The sequence below is a fragment of the Lolium rigidum genome, chromosome 6 (genome assembly GCF_022539505.1).
Source record: "Lolium rigidum isolate FL_2022 chromosome 6, APGP_CSIRO_Lrig_0.1, whole genome shotgun sequence".
Lineage (NCBI taxonomy): Eukaryota > Viridiplantae > Streptophyta > Magnoliopsida > Poales > Poaceae > Lolium > Lolium rigidum.
In genome coordinates, this window is record NC_061513.1 from 25,409,048 (window position 1) to 25,426,272 (window position 17,225).

The window sequence follows — 17,225 nt, forward strand, 5'->3', positions numbered from 1 at the left end:
CTCTATCTCGATCTATGAATCAGAATCCCTCACTAGGTTAACTCTTAACCTTATGTAGCACGCCCATGCATTTCTGGATCCAATCACTCGAGAGACCCAACGTTAATCTTCATTGACCATGCCTTGCAACATTCTTTAGGACAAACCCGAAAGCTACCTTTATAACTATCATGGTGCGGTGTAGCGTTTGATAGCCTCTAAATATGTCGATTCACATCTCCAGTACATGCGATAATCTCAGGTCTAAGAACATAACGTACACGTTGTGTTGAGAGAGAACTACAAGTATAATGGCCATGTCTCATGTTTGGTCAGTCCAACCCCATGTTCATAACATGTGCCCACATCATTAGTTTGACATCTCCATGTCTATGACTTACGAAACATATTCATCAACCAATTAATGTGCTAGTCTAATATTATCCTCATATCAACTCCGACTAGGCACAACTTTAGAAAACCATGCAAGTAAAGAGTTTCAAAAAAAATTAATTCATGTAATTTCTAATCAATACAAGTTGCATGATATGGATATTCAAGAAACATTACATTAACTCATGGATACAACGAAATATAACCATCTCTATGATTGCCTCTAGTGCATATTTCTTACAACGGAGGCGAGGGGTGTGATGCCTGCCGCAGTGTCTGAAGACGTTTTCCTCGTTTGGTCATGAGGCCCCTAATCGAGATCTTTGGTGCTACACACAGTTGTGCCCACCATGGGGGAGGTGGGATCATCGTGATAAGGATCCAACGGTGGCGCCACCACATTGCAATATCCGTCATGTGCATCCAGTGCGCGTCTCGTCAACCAAGGTTTTTTACCATGGTGTGAAAGGATTTGGGCATGTCAAGGTGGATCGAATGCCAAAGAATACCTACGCTCATAGTGAGTGAGATCTCTAGGTGGTGTCAATGGTGTTTGTGCACTTATTTTGGAGTCTAGGTGTTGTCACCACCTTTGGTGCTCTTGCTGATGTGAGCCTCTTGGTTCTTCAACGTGACCTTTGTTTTCATTTTCTTCTTCTTTTGCTTTCGTGGTTGTGTGCATTCTTACTATCTATACTTGCTCTAGATATTATGTTGATGAATAGGTTGGGTGTAATTAATATCTTTTTCATATTAATAATTTTTCGTCATCGAAAAAATGAACTATTTGCTTGGTATGAACAAGCTTGTGATATAATCTTTGCTCGCACTGATTGATCACTCTATGCTTGAGTTGTGTGTTTCCATGAATAATTTGTTTTTTTATTATCATTTCGGTACTTTGATGATGCTCGGCGCGGTTTAATCTGATACAAAATGAAAATATATATTGGTGTTAAATATTTGGTTGATAAGCAAGATTGAATGTCAGTAGAAAAATGGACAAAATGTGTCGGTTTGGGGGGGTGCCCTTGGGTGCCACAAAATGCTAGTGCGCCCAATCCCACCATTTTGCACCTATTTGCAACGTCTTCATCTGCAAAATTGCACGTTCCGGTATAATCCAAAGTGCCCATGTCTGCATATTCCCATATTTCCATCTTAATTCAGGAATTGATGGCATTTCAATTTTGCAAATTTTTGTACTACCTTTTCTTTTTTACAAAAATCTGCATTTCAAATAGGAGCAGTTTTTTCCAGCAAAAGTAAATAAAAAAAGATGATCATCTTTTTACGGCTCTAGACTAGGAAAAGCTTCTGGGTTGTGTGGGCTCGCGCCACCGCTCCGTACCCGGCCCAAAGGCATCAATTATTGTCCTGCCGGAGCCCAACCCTCCATGGTCCGTCCTCAGAGCAAGTTTAATAGTAGAGTCAATTGTTGGCTATAAGCCAAGTGCCATGTCATCTATAGTCATCTTAGAGCCAACATGTATAATAGTGAGCTATAAAATTATAGTACTTTATTAGTGCATGGCCCACCATTCACTCTCACATAGTGCTTGCAGGAAGCACGTCTTAGAAGCTGGCTTCTTGCGTAGAGCCCACTCCTCTTCTCTCTCCTCCTCTCTCTCCTCCAACTAGGCAACAATATATTATTTTAATCCTTATAGCTAGCTGACTAGAACTTATTGTACTTGCTCTCAGTGCCACGTCCGCCGGCAGCCGGCGGCGCCGTCTCCAGCACGCTTCCTAGTCGTGCGGAGAAGTCACGCACTAGTCAAACACACTACCAGTACAGTACACTGCACACTGCTGCTCTCCTGCTCTATCTAGCCTGCTTCTTCCTCGCCTTCCCCGCTCCGGCCACCACCCAAGCCAGCCAGCCATGGACGCCGCCGCAATGGAATCCCTCATCCTGGAGCTGCACGCCGTGGAGGCGTACAAGTTCGGCACCTTCGTGCTCAAGTCCGGGATCACCTCCCCGATCTACCTGGACCTGCGCGTGCTCGTCTCCCACCCGCGCCTCCTCTCCGCGGTCGCCGCCCTGCTCGGCACCCTCGTCCCCTCCACAACCCCCTACGACCTCCTCTGCGGCGTCCCCTACACCGCGCTCCCCTTCGCCTCCGTGCTCTCCGTCGCCACTAACACCCCAATGATCCTCCGCCGCTACCACGACGCCTCCGCCGTCGCCGGCGGCGCCTCCGCCGGCGTGCGCACCCAGGGCGCCTTCCGCGCCGGGGACACCGTGCTCATCGTCGAGGACCTCGTCACCAGCGGCGCCTCCGTGCTCGAGATCGTCGCGCCGCTGCGCGCCGAGGGGCTCCTCGTCGCCGACGCCGTCGTCGTCGTCGACCGCCAGCAGGGCGGCCGCGAGAACCTCGCCGCCAACGGGGTCACGCTGCACTCGCTCATGACGCTCACCGAGGTGCTCGCCGTGCTCGTCAGCCACGGCAAGGTGACCCAGGACAAGGCCGACGAGGTCAAGCGCTTCCTCGACGCCAACAGGACGGTGGCCGTGCCGCCGGGGACGACGCCCGTGAAGCCCAAGGTGGCCAGGACGCCGTTTGCGGAGAGGGCGAGGTTGGCTGTGAACCCGATGGGGAGGAGGCTGTTCCAGGTGATGGAGGCCAAGCAGAGCAATCTGTGTGTCGCTGCGGATGTTCAGACAACAAAAGAACTGCTCGAGCTCGCCAACAAGGTACTACAAAAGTCATAACCAACTTACATTTTGTTAGTGTTCATGACCAGATGGGTTAGTTAGACACTTGGAATCATTTTGGATCGCACTGGCTTATAAATCTTTCTATCGAAAAACCTGCACTAGCATAATGTTGTAAATACTTTGCATGCAGAAATTCAATTCGGCACATGGGAGCATATGCTCCTGCCACCCGAAAAACAATTTTGAAATGTCGAAAAAATTCGTACAAAAATTTTCTCACTTACGTATCGACATATTACGTGCGAACATCAAGTTTTACGAAAAACCGATATTTTTTGTGACTTGTATGAAAAAGAGAAACAAAACGTCTCGTACACAACCTTTTTCTATATCAAAATTTGTCTTTTTTACAAATGACACTCAAAATGTCGGTTTTCTATGGAACCACTTTGTGAACGTGTAGAATTTCAAAATGTACCCACTAAATTTTATGTTTGAATTTTTCAACATTTTAAAAGTGTATTTAAAATGAAGTTTAACAACCGGGAGCATATGCTCCCGGGTGCCAAAACACCATTCCCCTTTGCATGTCCTTTTTGAATCTGAGTTACTATATCTCCATTCTTAAGATGTAATCCAATTATTGTAGGTTGGTCCGGAGATTTGCATGTTAAAGACCCATGTGGATATTTTATCTGATTTCACACCAGATTTTGGTGGCAAGCTCCGATCGGTATGTTCACTTATGATGCAACCAAATTTTCTGTCCACCATCCTTATGATCGATGATTATTTTTCACATTTTTATGCTTGCTAGTATATAAATGGAGTTTGTGTCAGTAATCTGATGTTGGATCGTTCTGGAGAAAAAACATCAGGTGTACGTTCAGTACAGAGTGTCTTTGTCCATATTGTTATATTATGGAGCATGTATCAGTGTCACTTCTGCATTTTGTTAGAATGTGGAACTATGTTTTTTTTTTCCTCATCATTTCTGTACACCCACAATGATGCTTTCTTAGCATTTGAGCACACTAGACCTTTATACCAAGGTAATGTACCCTGGTTGCTAAACCTGTTTCTTACTTCGTTTTGCATGGCTTGTCATTTATTTGATGATTCTTAAATTCTTTTCTGAAGATTGCTGAAGAACACAACTTTTTGATCTTTGAAGACCGCAAATTTGCTGACATTGGAAACACGGTAACCATGCAATATGAAGGGTGAGAATAGGGTATTATAAACCACCTACTGAGTTTTCTTTATCTATATACACAATATAACTAGTGTTCTTTCTCTGACTCAGAGGAATTTTTCGCATATCGGACTGGGCCGATATTGTCAATGCACATGTAGTTCCTGGACCTGGAATTGTTGATGGCTTGAAGTTGAAGGTACATTATGCTCTACATAGTTAATTGCTTTATAACTAGTTTATGCTAAGTTGAAAAGGTGGAAATGTTAATGTTACAGTTCCATAGGTCTGGTGTAATGTAATGCACTAGTGCTCAGAGCATCAGAGTAACTGTTGTATTATTGTCTTGAAGGGTTTGCCAAAAGGAAGAGGGCTACTTCTGCTTGCTGAAATGAGCTCAGCTGGTAACCTTGCTCAGGGAGATTACACTGCAGAAGCTGTAAAGTTTGCTGAGCAACATTCCGATTTTGTAATGGGATTTATATCAGTAAATCCCGCATCTTGGTTAACGACACCATCAAGTCCAGCGTTTATCCATGCCACTCCTGGAGTTCAGACTGTTGCTGGAGGAGATTCCCTTGGTCAACAGTACAACACTCCTTGTTCGGTCAGTTTGTTTAACCTTGCCATTAGAAATTGTTTGTGCGATTATTATAAAAAAATAATCACAATGCTCTATGCTAAGTTCTTAAAGAGAATTAGTGGTATCCTTTCACTGTGCTACATGGAACTATAGTTTGTTGTTGCCTACTACCGTATTAGAGATAGTATAAGTCTCAAACTAACCAACAACAAAAAAAGATAGTAGATATCCACTGTTTGGTACTGCTGTAATGTAATTAGTGCCAGGTGTGTGATATGGTCAATATAAGTAGTGCCGGTGTGCGATATGGTTGATATATATTAAGACAAGTTGGGTTTGTCAGACATGTTTCATAATTACTTGGATATGTTAGTATATAGACCCTCTGGCTCGCAGACTGAATAACTATACGTTTCCTCCTTGAAACCAACTAGAGACTACTTTGAGTAGAATACTGTTGCTTCCTTGCTTAGAGGCTTAGACTATCTAAGTTCTTTGTTCCTCTGGTACCACGTGAGCAGGATAAACAAGCAAACATGATGAATCTCTGAGATGTGGTTGGTATTTGAAAACATACTTAGGAGTTAATAGGCTACATTGTACTCAAACTGTACCACATTTGGACTTGGTCCTATTTTTCCTTTCTGTGCACCCTCCAGCAAAAACAGTATGTTTGCAAAAACAGTACTCCCTAGTCCCTCCGATCAGTATTAGTTATCGCTGATTTAATACTAAATCAGCAACAACTAATATGGATCGGAGGAAGTAGGTGATTTTCTTATTGTAAATGTATTCATTAGGAAAACCATTTGCAAAAACCCTGAACCCTTCTTTTTTCCGTTGCAATCTCTGATTTACCTAGTACTGACATCGAGTCTCACCTGCAACTTCGGCTGCGTAATTTCATCAGGTCATAAACGAGAGAGGCAGTGATATAATCATAGTCGGGCGTGGGATCATAAAGGCGAGCAATCCTGCCGAGGCCGCAAGGGAGTACCGCATCCAGGGATGGCAGGCCTACCAGACCAGCTTGTCATGAGAAAAAGTGCAGTGAGTTTCTGCATTCAGGCCATCGACACAATAAGAGTAGTGAGTACCAAGCTCCCAGTCATTGCTGTGTTCCATGTGTGGACATGCTTAGCATCACGATTCACCAATAATTATGTATCCAAGATGAACCAGGCCGCTCTTTCATTCTGCATCTTTTTTCTTGATTGATTCCTAGTTGACAGTGTCGCCTTCCCTCCACGCGGAGCCCGTTCATCATTCTCAAGGCTACCGTCAGTCCGTCACGGCCACCAGATCTACGCGGTCGCTTCCAGTACCGTCTAGATGGATAGCACCAAAGTCTTTCGAGTCGCTATCCTGCCAATGTCACTCCTTCACAGACTATTGGTGCTCTCCTTGACTTATTATCCCAATCAAACCTCAGAAGTTGTAATATGTGGTCAAAAATGACCCGCAAGACCACATGCATGACACATCCGTGCACTAATCCTCAAACATTCCACCATTAGCTGGTAGAAAATTTTACCATGGCGGAGGTTCTCATCTCGGCGGTCGTCGGCGACATGGTGGGCAGAGTGATATCTCTTCTCGCCAGCCGTTGCAGCAACCAAGAACAGAGCACCGACGACAAGCTACAGAAGATAAGCCGTATGCTTATCAGGATCCACAGTGTGGTGGAGGAGGCGAAAGGGAGGCACATCACGAACGATGTCGCCCTCGACTGGCTCTCGGATCTTGACGATGGCGTGTGGCAAGGCCGGTATCTGCTCGACACGGTCAGACGCAGAGATACAGAGCATGAAGAAGATGAGCATGGTGATGGTGAGGAGGTACAACCTTTCTCCCTGTCCTTGTTCAATCCTGCAAAGCGGGTGCGTGTCGCTGCGAGCACCATGAGGTGCGTACTGTCTGGCCGCAGCGCCAGCCTTGATGAGATCCACAGGGTGCTGGAGAACCTGCAAGGCCTGTCCGGTGATCTCCGGGAGTTCCTGATGCTCCTGCAAGGCTGCAACCGGATCCGCCGGCCTCTGGCAACCAATATCTTCGTCGACAACGGGCAGATGTTCGGCAGGCATGTGGAGCGAGAAAGGATCATCAACTTCTTGCTCCACGACGACTACCGTCCATCTCCATCCAAGGAGAAGCTACCTCTGCTTCCGATCGTCGGCGACATCGGAGTCGGCAAAACCACCTTGGTGCAGCACGTCTGCGACGACGCTAGGCTGCGCAGCCGCTTCCCACTGATCATGTTGTTCGATTTCTCGTCGACCTATGCTATTGCGCTGGGTGAGGCGGCCGTTGTTCTGAAATCGAAGCATGTGATCGGAGGGTCCGGAAACCTCAAACACCCACTGCACGTGCTCAATGAAAGCTTCCGCAGCAAGCGGTTCCTAATGGTGTTCGAGGATGTCGACATGCACAAGAAGAAGATGCTGGAGGAGCTCCTGCCGAGCTTGAGACGTCATGGAAAACAGGGGAGCAAAATCATAGTCACCACCAACAACATGCGTGTGGCCGCCAGCATGGGAACCGTGGCGTCGATCAGGCTCAAAGTCTTGCCACACCCGGAGTACTGGTTCTTCTTCAAGGCGCACGCCTTCGCTGCCACGGATGTCGAGGAGAACCCGAGGCTGCTCGCGGTCGGCAGAGCCATCGCCATGAAGCTCAACGGGTCCTTCTTCGGTGCCAAGATCGTCGGAGGGGTGCTGAGAGCCCATCCGGATCTGCGGCTCTGGTGCAAGATCCTGAGGAGCGATATTGGGGGCTTGTCGTTGTTGGGTGATGGCCTTGGGTACATCGCAGATTTGGCAGAGAATCTGCTGCCGAGCCATGTTAGCATGCGCCAGCTGATCATAACCAAGAAACCATTTCGCTCGACTCAGCCTAAATTCGCCATGTTTCATGATATGTTTCTGCCAAGTCCTGATGGCGCCCCAGAAAGCTGTAGCGCAGATGTTGGTAACGCAAAAGTGTTGTTGTGCAGGTCAGTTCTCCCATTCTATTGTGTGTACTATACCATGCTCATTGCGCCGTAAATGTGTGAGGTAGTTCATCACACAATTCAGATATTAGTTATAGGAAAACTGTATGTGTTGGGAAACTAAAGCTTGTATACGGGAATTATGTTTGTTCATCCGTGCTTTTGTATATAATCTAGTGCTTACCCATATTTTCTTTTTCAAAATATGGAAATACTTAAAATATTTTGTGCTGAATTTTGCTTCGACGTCAGTTTTGTGATCCTTTTAGAGCATCTTTACCGGATCCTGTAAAAGATGCAAATCTGCAGAATAAACGTTTATTTTTGCGGTTTTGGATTAAAAGATCACGTAGACTGGGCTAACCTGTAGATTTTTTCTATGGTGAACCTTTAAGGCCCCTTTTTTAGGCATATGCTTATGGAAAATCAAGCTTATGGTAATCGGTGGAGATAATCTGTTGTGGGACGCTTCATTCCCCCCTTCCTCTCTCTCCCACTGCTAGAGGACCTTGAGGGTCGACCTCTGTCGGCCGGCCGATCTGAGGCCCACTCCGCCGGAATAGCCGGCTGAAGTTGGTCAAAGATGGGCGCCGGAGTAGGTAGGTTTAGGTATAGCTGCAGATCTCGTCTAGTTTTAGGTTTTTCCCCTGTGGAGTTTGGCGTCATGCCCTTGGGGGCTTGGCCATGGTGGAGCTCGGGCTGCTCCTGGTGGCATGTGGTGGTGTGGTGGCTGGGCGCGGCGCTCCGATGGTGGGAGCCGGACGGCGGCGGTGCTACCACGACCCCCCAAATAAAGCTCATCTTCCTATCTCTCGATCTGGGTGGAGCTGGGCCGGTTCTTCTTCCTCCTGGGCACCATGGTGGTGGAAAAGAGGAGGGGACCCTCGTCGGTGTCGTGGTTGACAGATCGACGGACGGGCGTCCTGGAGTAGGATTTCTTCTCTGATCTTCGGTCAACAAGGTGACCCATACTCAACATCCGATTTGGAGGCCCTCCGATCTATCTGCTGGTGCTCGACGCCTTTAGAAGCCCAAGTGGTTCGTCTCGGTCTCCTGGAGGTTGCCAGCGGCTGGATCTACTCGCTGGAGTAGGGTTTTCGGGCATACATCTCTTTGAGCTCGGCAAAGACGCCTCGAGCTTGCCGGTGTGCGGTGCCAGAGGCACCAAGGCCCTTGATTGGTTTTCTAGTTTTCTTTCCAGGGTGCTTTGTGTAATTTGTAGGGTCTCTTCTTAAAATAGTTGGTTCTCTAGGGCAAGAGATGACAAGTGACCGTAGTGTAATTTGTACCTACCACGTGTGCTTCAGTGAAAATTGCTCCGCTGGGGTTGACCCCGTCTTGTGTTAAAAAAAATGATGTGGGGAAAAGCTCCTAAAAATTGTTGGTCCACTTCTTTTAGACTTATGAGGTTTTGACTTACGGGATTTGTGATGTCTAAATTGCCCCTCTATAAATTATTTGACAAGAATAAAGTGAAGGTAAGGACCAGTATAGCAAAATTGGCATACCCAACATTATTCAAAACCTAAAATTACCATACCCAACATTATTTAAAACCTGAAATTACCATTTGACAGTTTAGTTTTAGGGAAAATGCTACAGAGGCACACTCATTGGTAGCGTACCCATCTGAACACATCTGGCTGCTATTAGTAGTTGCTGACCGAAAATGGACAGCGATTGGTATGCTCGAACTAGTGTAGCAGACAGAAATGCACGCGACTACTAGGTGGAGCCCGGGCTATACTTGGGTCCATAAAGTGCCGGAAGCGCGCCAATTGGGACACACGACTGCTATTTTCATACTTATCGTGTGTGTCCATCTCCCCCGCTTCTAATATATTGGGTTGACTGGCACGGGTGAACCAAAATAGTAGTAGCGTGTCTCCAGATCGATGTCGCCTTTATAGTTTTGAAAAAATAAAAAATGATAGTAGACAATTCAAACAATAAAATAGTTTGAGATGGCTATGTGTTATGTTATTTTTAAGGAAAAATAAAAAAATGAATTTTGATATATTATTTAAAATGATGTCATGTTTCCATATAAAGATTTGCAGGTAGCTGTGCTATATTCCAGGGACGATCTGTCTCATCATAGATGTCATCCGGATCCTCTCGTTTTCGTTTCCGGTACCAATTTGCAGGTCTATTCTTTTTCTCGCGGAAATCAACAAGGTAGTATGATCCGTTGTGTAGCGCTTTGCTGATGACAAAGGGTCCTTCCCATGGAAATTGCAACTTATGCTCTTTCACCCGCCGAAAGCGGAGGACTAGGTCACCTACCCTAAACGAGCGATTCCGAACTCGATGGCTGTGGTAGCGTCGGAGTTTCTGCTGGTAAATGGTAGAGCGCTGGTCAGCTAAATTCCGAGCTTCTTCGATCAGGTCCACAGATAGCTGTCTGACCTCGTCAGCTGTATTTTCGCTGTAGGCGGAAACTCACAGCGAGTCGTGGATGATGTCAGAGGGAAGCACTGCTTCAGATCCGTATACTAGGAAGAAAGGGGTAATCCCTTTTGATCTATTAGGGGTTGTTCGTAAACTCCACAGAACGGCATCTAACTCTTCTGCCCAAGCTCCGGATGCGCAACCCAGCGGTTCTTCAAGGCGAGGCTTGACTCCGGCTAGTATGAGGCCATTGGCTCGCTCGACCTGCCCGTTGGACTGCGGATGCGCCACAGATGCTAGGTCAAGTCGGATCCCTACGTCATGACAATAATCCTTCAATTCTCCTTGAGAAAAGTTTGTGCCATTGTCTGTGATTATGCTGTGTGGGATGCCGTATCTCACTACGAGGCTGCAGACTAATTTTAGTGCCGTAGCACCATCGGCTTTTCTCACTGGCTTTGCCTCGATCCACTTACTGAACTTATCAATAGCGACCAAAAAGTACTCAAAACCGCCAGGAGATTTTTTTTTTCAGCTTCCCACCATATCATCATTTTGAATTTTCCAGATCTAAGACGGAATCTTCCTTACGAAGCTCCTGCATCTCAAATCGGATTTTCTCAAAGCTACCGTCAGTCCGTCACGGCCATCAGATCTATGCAGTCGCTTCCAGTACCATCTAGATGGATAGCACCAAAGTCTTTTGAGTCGCTATCCTGCCAATGTCACTCCTTCACAGACTATTGGTGCTCTCCTTGACTTCTGATCCTCAAACCTCAGAAGTTATAATATGTGGTAAAAAATGGTGACCCGCAAGACCACATACATGACACATCCGTGCACTAATCCTCAAACATTCCACGATTAGCTGGTAGAAAATTTTACCATGGCGGAGGTCCTCATCTCGGCGGTCGTCGGCGACATGGTGGGCAGAGTGATATCTCTTCTCGCCAGCCGTTGCAGCAACCAAGAACAAAGCACCGACGACAAGCTACAGAAGATAAGCCGTATGCTTATCAGGATCCACAGTGTGGTGGAGGAGGCGAAAGGGAGGCACATCACAAACGATGTCGCCCTCGACTGGCTCTCGGATCTTGACGATGGCGTGTGGCAAGGCCGGTATCTGCTCGACACGGTCAGACGCAGAGATACAGAGCATGAAGAAGATGAGCATGGTGATGGTGAGGAGGTACAACCTTTCTCCCTGTCCTTGTTCAATCCTGCAAAGCGGGTGCGTGTCGCTGCGAGCACCATGAGGTGCGTACTGTCTGGCCGCAGCGCCAGCCTTGATGAGATCCACAGGGTGCTGGAGAACCTGCAAGGCCTGTCCGGTGATCTCCGGGAGTTCCTGATGCTCCTGCAAGGCTGCAACCGGATCCACCGGCCTCTGGCAACCAATATCTTCGTCGACAACGGGCAGATGTTCGGCAGGCATGTGGAGCGAGAAAGGATCATCAACTTCTTGCTCCACGACGACTACCGTCCATCTCCATCCAAGTAGAAGCTACCTCTGCTTCCGATCGTCGGCGACATCGGAGTCGGCAAAACCACCTTGGTGCAGCACGTCTGCGACGACGCTAGGCTGCGCAGCCGCTTCCCACTGATCATGTTGTTCAATTTCTCGTCGACCTATGCTATTGCGCTGGGTGAGGCGGCCGTTGTTCTGAAATCGAAGCATGTGATCGGAGGGTCCGGAAACCTCAAACACCCACTGCACGTGCTCAATGCAAGCTTCCGCAGCAAGCGGTTCCTAATGGTGTTCGAGGATGTCGACATGCACAAGAAGAAGATGCTGGAGGAGCTCCTGCCGAGCCTGAGACGTCATGGCAAACAGGGGAGCAAAATCATAGTCACCACCAACAACATGCGTGTGGCCGCCAGCATGGGAACCGTGGCGCCGATCAGGCTCAAAGTCTTGCCACACCCGGAGTACTGGTTCTTCTTCAAGGTGCACGCCTTCGCCGCAGCGGACGTCGAGGAGAACCCGAGGCTGCTGGAGGTCGGCAGAGCCATTGCGAGGAAGCTCAACGGGTCCTTCTTCGGTGCCAAGATCGTCGGAGGGGTGCTGAGAGCCCATCCGAATCTGCAGCTCTGGTGCAAGATCCTGAGAAGGGATATTGGGGGCTTGTCGTTGTTGGGTGATGGCCTTGGGTACATGGCAGATTTGGCGGAGAATCTGCTGCCGAGTCATGTTAACATGCGCCAGCTGATCATAACCAAGAAACCATTCGCCGGGTCCACATCAAGCTTTCCCGCACGGCCAAAGCGTTGAAGAATTGGCAGCGAGAATGTGTCGGCGACTTACGGACGCAGATTGCCACGGCCAAAGAGATCATCTGGCGCCTTGACCAGGCTGAGGAGGCTAGGCCCCTCTCGTTGGGGGAACAGGATCTACGTTCGCAACTGAAGTCCAACTACTTGGGCCTGCTCGCGATCCAGAAGGTCAAGCTCCGCCAGAGATCGAGGCTCACATGGATCCGTTTAGGAGATGCGAACTCCAAGCTTTTCCACGCCAGAGCCAATGGCCGGCGGCGAAAGGTCCACATCCAGTCTCTCAACCATGCCTCGGGTGTTGCTATTACGAAAGAGGATAAACAAGAGGTCATGCTACAGCACTTCAAGGGCATTATGGGCACCAAAGCTCCACGTCAGCTCAGCCTTGATTGGGAGGGTCTGAACTACCCATCTTTTGATCTGTCGGATTTGGATGCCCCCTTCGAGATCGAAGAGATTAAGGATGATGTCTTCTTGCTACCCTCTGTCAAAGCCCCGGGCCCAGATGGTTTCATCGGGGCCTTCTTCAAATCGTGTTGGGACATTATTAAGGAGGATATCACGGCTGCGATCTTCCACCTGGCAAACCTTCGGGGGGGTTGTGCGAGTCTCATTAACTCGGCCAACATCATCCTTATCCCTAAGAAGCCCGACGCGGCTGGAGTCACTGACTACCGGCCAATCAGCCTCATTCACAGTCTTTCCAAGATTTTCTCCAAGCTTCTGGCAAACAGGCTCGCGCCGATTCTACCGGACATCGTCTCCAAATGCCAAAGCGCTTTCGTCAAACAAAGGAGCATCCACGACAACTTCTTGCACGTTCAGAACCTCATTAGGGAATTGCACTCCTCCAAGACCGCTTGTTTGTTCCTTAAGCTCGACATCTCCAAGGCTTTCGACTCCGTCGGCTGGGCCTATCTTCTTGAGGTCATGCGTGCGCTGGGTTTTGGCCAAATTTGGCGCGATTGGGTCTGCATGTCCTTGGCCTCGGCCTCTTCACGCGTCCTCCTTAATGGGGAGCCGGGCAAACCTTTTCCGCACGCAAGAGGTCTACGGCAGGGGGATCCGCTATCCCCCATGCTGTTCATCATCGCCATTGATCCGCTGCAGCACATTCTACAATTGGCGACCAACCGTGGCATCCTCAGCCCCATTAGGTCACGGATGACGCAATGCAGAGTCTCCCTCTATGCCGACGACGCGGGCATCTTCGTAAATCCGACAAAGGAGGAGTTACATGCCGTATCTGCAATTCTTGAGTGCTTTGGCAAGGCGAGCGGCCTCGTCACAAACCTGGCAAAGTCTGAGGTCTTTCCGGTGCGTTGCGGCGATATTAACCTTCATGACCTCCTCGACGGCTTCCCTGCGAAGATCATGGCCTTCCCCGGAAAGTATTTAGGGCTCCCCCTTCATTTCCGCCGCCTGCGCAAAGTGGATATCCAACCGCTCCTCGACAAGATCGCCGGAAAGCTGTCGGGATGGTTCGGTAAAAACCTGGCTCGCCCTGGAAGAATCACACTTGCAAAATCGGTCCTCATGGCCACGGCTGTCTACCACGCTACAGTCCTGCCTCTCTCTAAATGGGCTCGAGACAAGATCAACAAGATTGCCAGGAATTTCATTTGGGCGGGGGATGATGCTGAACATGCCTCTGGTGGGCACGCACTGGTCAACTGGAAAACGGTGTGTAGGCCCAAAGATCTGGGGGGCCTCGGTTTGCCTGACCTCGAACGCTCCGGCCGTGCACTTAGACTGCGGTGGCCCTGGCTAAGCTGGACTGACCCCCACAGATCATGGGTTGGCTCCAAGCTTCCGTGCGATGAAGCTGATATGGACCTATTCAGAGCCGCAGCAAAGATCACCATTGGGAATGGGGACTACACTTCCTTCTGGTATGACTCCTGGACCGAGCGTGGGCCTCTTAGGCTGTGGGCTCCGGACCTGTTCAAGGTCGCCACGAGGAAAACGAGAAACGTCGCCAAAGAGCTCCTCGACGACAACTGGATCCGCTCCATTGCTAGACTCGACACTCCGGTCCAGCTGGCGCAGTTCCTGGAAATCTGGAATGTGGTGGCCACCATCCAGCTGGACCCTGATACGGCGGACACCATTGCTTGGACCACCAACTCGCAGGGGGCATACTCTGCTGGATCCGCATACCACCTTCAGTTCCTCGGCAGCTTCCCCAGGTTTAATGCCGACAAGATCTGGCGTGCCCACGCCGAGCCGAAGTGCAAGATTTTTGCTTGGCTTGCTCTTCATGCCAGGCTCCTCACTGCTGACATGCTGGCTATCAGAGGGTGGCCGCATGACCCGGTTTGCCCACTTTGTTTATCCTCACATGAGACAGCGGCCCACCTGTGTAAAGACTGCCCTTTTACAGCCGCCATATGGAGCACCATCTACCAGGAAGACGCCCAGGCTCCTACCACGCATGGCCAGAATTTTGCTTCCCTGGACGCTTGGTGGGATCACATCATTCAGGGCAAGTCGCTGTCCGACAGGCGGCGTCTCAGTGGACGCTTCCTATATGTGTTGTGGAACGCATGGAAAGAAAGGAACAGACGGATTTTCATAGGCCACCGTCTTACCTACATTGAGGTGGCTTCGATTGCTAGGGAGGACATCGCGCAGAGAAGTCGTGCTTTTGCACCTGCTAGAGTAACCCACCCAGCTGAACCTGACTAGGCAGTTCGCTGTGTTCTTTTACCTTTGTGGTTTCTGGCATGTTTAACACTTAAAATCAAACATGCTATCTTTGTAGTGGTTCTTTTTCCCCCTTGCTTATATGAAAAGGCAGTGCTCCTGCCGGTTGCTCCAAAAAAAAAAAACCATTTCGATCGACTCAGGCCAAGTTCGCCACGTTTCATGATATGTTTCTGCCAAGTCCTGATGGTACCGCAGAAAGCTGTTGTGCAGATGTTCGTAATGCAAAAGTATTGTTGTGCAGGTCAGTTCTCCCATTCTATTGTTGTTATCACCAGAATTTGACCGAGTCAGAGGTGGGCCGCGATCAAGATGGATTTGAAGATTATACATGGAAGAAATACGTGAATCGGCCTTTATATGCAAAGTTTGGGCTAGTTTGCCCTTGTATCTGTAACATATTAGGATACGTGTCGGTTAGTTAGAGTTTGCCCCGTGCACGGTTAGGTGCACGCCTAAATTAGAAAGTCCCCTGGACTATAAATATGTATCTAGGGTTTATGGAATAGACAACAACCAACGTTCACCCCACAAATCAATCTCGGCGCATCGCCAACTCCTTCGTCTCGAGGGTTTCTACCGGTAAGCATCATGTTGCCTAGATCGCATCTTGCGATCTAGGCAGCACAAGTTTATCTCGTTGTTCAAGCGTTGCTCGTACTGAAGCCTTTTTGATGGCGAGCAACGTAGTTATCATAGATATGTTAGGGTTAGCATTGTTCTTCGTATCATATGCTGTCGTAGTGCAACCCTTGCATATCTAGCCGCCCTTACACCTATCTCAGGTGTAGGGGCGGCACCCGGCTTGATCATTATTTAGTAGATCCGATCCGTTACGGTTGCTCCTTGTTCTACAAGGATTAGTTTAATATCTGCAATAGTTAGGCCTTACAAAGGGTTGGAGGATCCAGCGGCACGTAGGGTGTCGTCTGCTAGTCCTAGACAGGATGTTCCGAGGATCAACCTCGTGTTGGTTTTTAGGCCCTATCTAGGATCGGCTTACGATCACCGTGCGTGGCCGCGAGGCCCAATCGTGATTAGGATGATCCGATTATGCGGTGAAAACCCTAAATCGTCGTAGATCGCTTTAGCTTTATCTTGATCAAGCAGGACCACCATATATTCGTGCACCTCGTACGAATCATGGGTGGATCGGCTCCTTGAGCCGATTCACAGGTTAACCTGAGAGCCGATCGAGGCTCGTATTTAATGTTTACGTGTATGCCATGCAGGAAACTAAGCGAGGCATCTCCATCACCTTCCTGACCAGGTATAGGTCATGTGGCACACCCTTGCATCAGCATCGGACGTGTGTACCAGAAGCTTTGCAGGCCGTCGCTCGGAGGGACCAGGGCCAGCCGCAGCCCTAAGTTGTTCCCGGCTCTACTGTGTTGCCCGTCGCTGCTCGCCAGTGGGTTTCTGACGACAACACATTCTGGCACGCCCGGTGGGACAATCTTCTACATCAACCACATCGCCATCTACATCTGAGATGGCGGACGGCACGCCAGTCACCTACGAGGATCTGACCGACGAGCTCAAGAAGAAGTATGACGAGGTCAAAGCTATCCTCGAGGCCGATCTCATCGGCTCTTTCCACAGAACCCGTTCACATGGCATCAGGTGGAAGGGATTCTCGCCTGACGGTGCGCTCGATGGAATAGACCTATCCGCCCCATCGGAAGAACGCACCCGGTCCCTGCGGCAAGAGATCAACTACATGGTAGCTCACTCGCTACACCGCCACTCCGAGAACCTGGTGAACACTTTGGAGCGTGTCGCTCTTCGGGTGATCCAGGAGATCATGAGGCACCAGTATTCGCCGTCAGGACCAGCTCTCGGGACACATCAAGGAGAGATGTGATGGCGTGTATTTCACACGTTCGTTGGGCAACCCCAAGAGGAAGGTATGATGAGCACAGCAGCAAGTTTTCCCTCAGAAAGAAACCAAGGTTTATCGAACCAGGAGGAGCCAAGAAGCACGTTGAAGGTTGATGGCGGCGGGATGTAGTGCGGCGCAACACCAGAGATTCCGGCGCCAACGTGGAACCTG

General features: G+C 49.1%; 2 protein-coding genes across 2 annotated transcripts; both read left to right on the forward strand.

Moving 5' to 3' along the window:
- The first annotated feature begins 2,140 nt into the window (after positions 1-2,140).
- On the forward strand, positions 2,141-6,034 carry LOC124665767 (uridine 5'-monophosphate synthase-like). The gene is made up of 6 exons (XM_047203147.1): positions 2,141-3,070; positions 3,684-3,767; positions 4,175-4,257; positions 4,341-4,428; positions 4,582-4,836; positions 5,723-6,034. Exons 1-6 carry the CDS (start codon positions 2,258-2,260, stop codon positions 5,849-5,851), a joined length of 1,452 nt encoding a protein of 483 aa, XP_047059103.1. The 5' UTR covers positions 2,141-2,257; the 3' UTR covers positions 5,852-6,034.
- Positions 6,035-6,113: 79 nt separating this feature from the next.
- On the forward strand, positions 6,114-7,948 carry LOC124665765 (putative disease resistance protein RGA1). The gene has a single exon (XM_047203145.1). The coding sequence runs from the start codon at positions 6,348-6,350 to the stop codon at positions 7,854-7,856; it is 1,509 nt and encodes a 502-aa protein (XP_047059101.1). The 5' UTR covers positions 6,114-6,347; the 3' UTR covers positions 7,857-7,948.
- Positions 7,949-17,225: the final 9,277 nt, after the last annotated feature.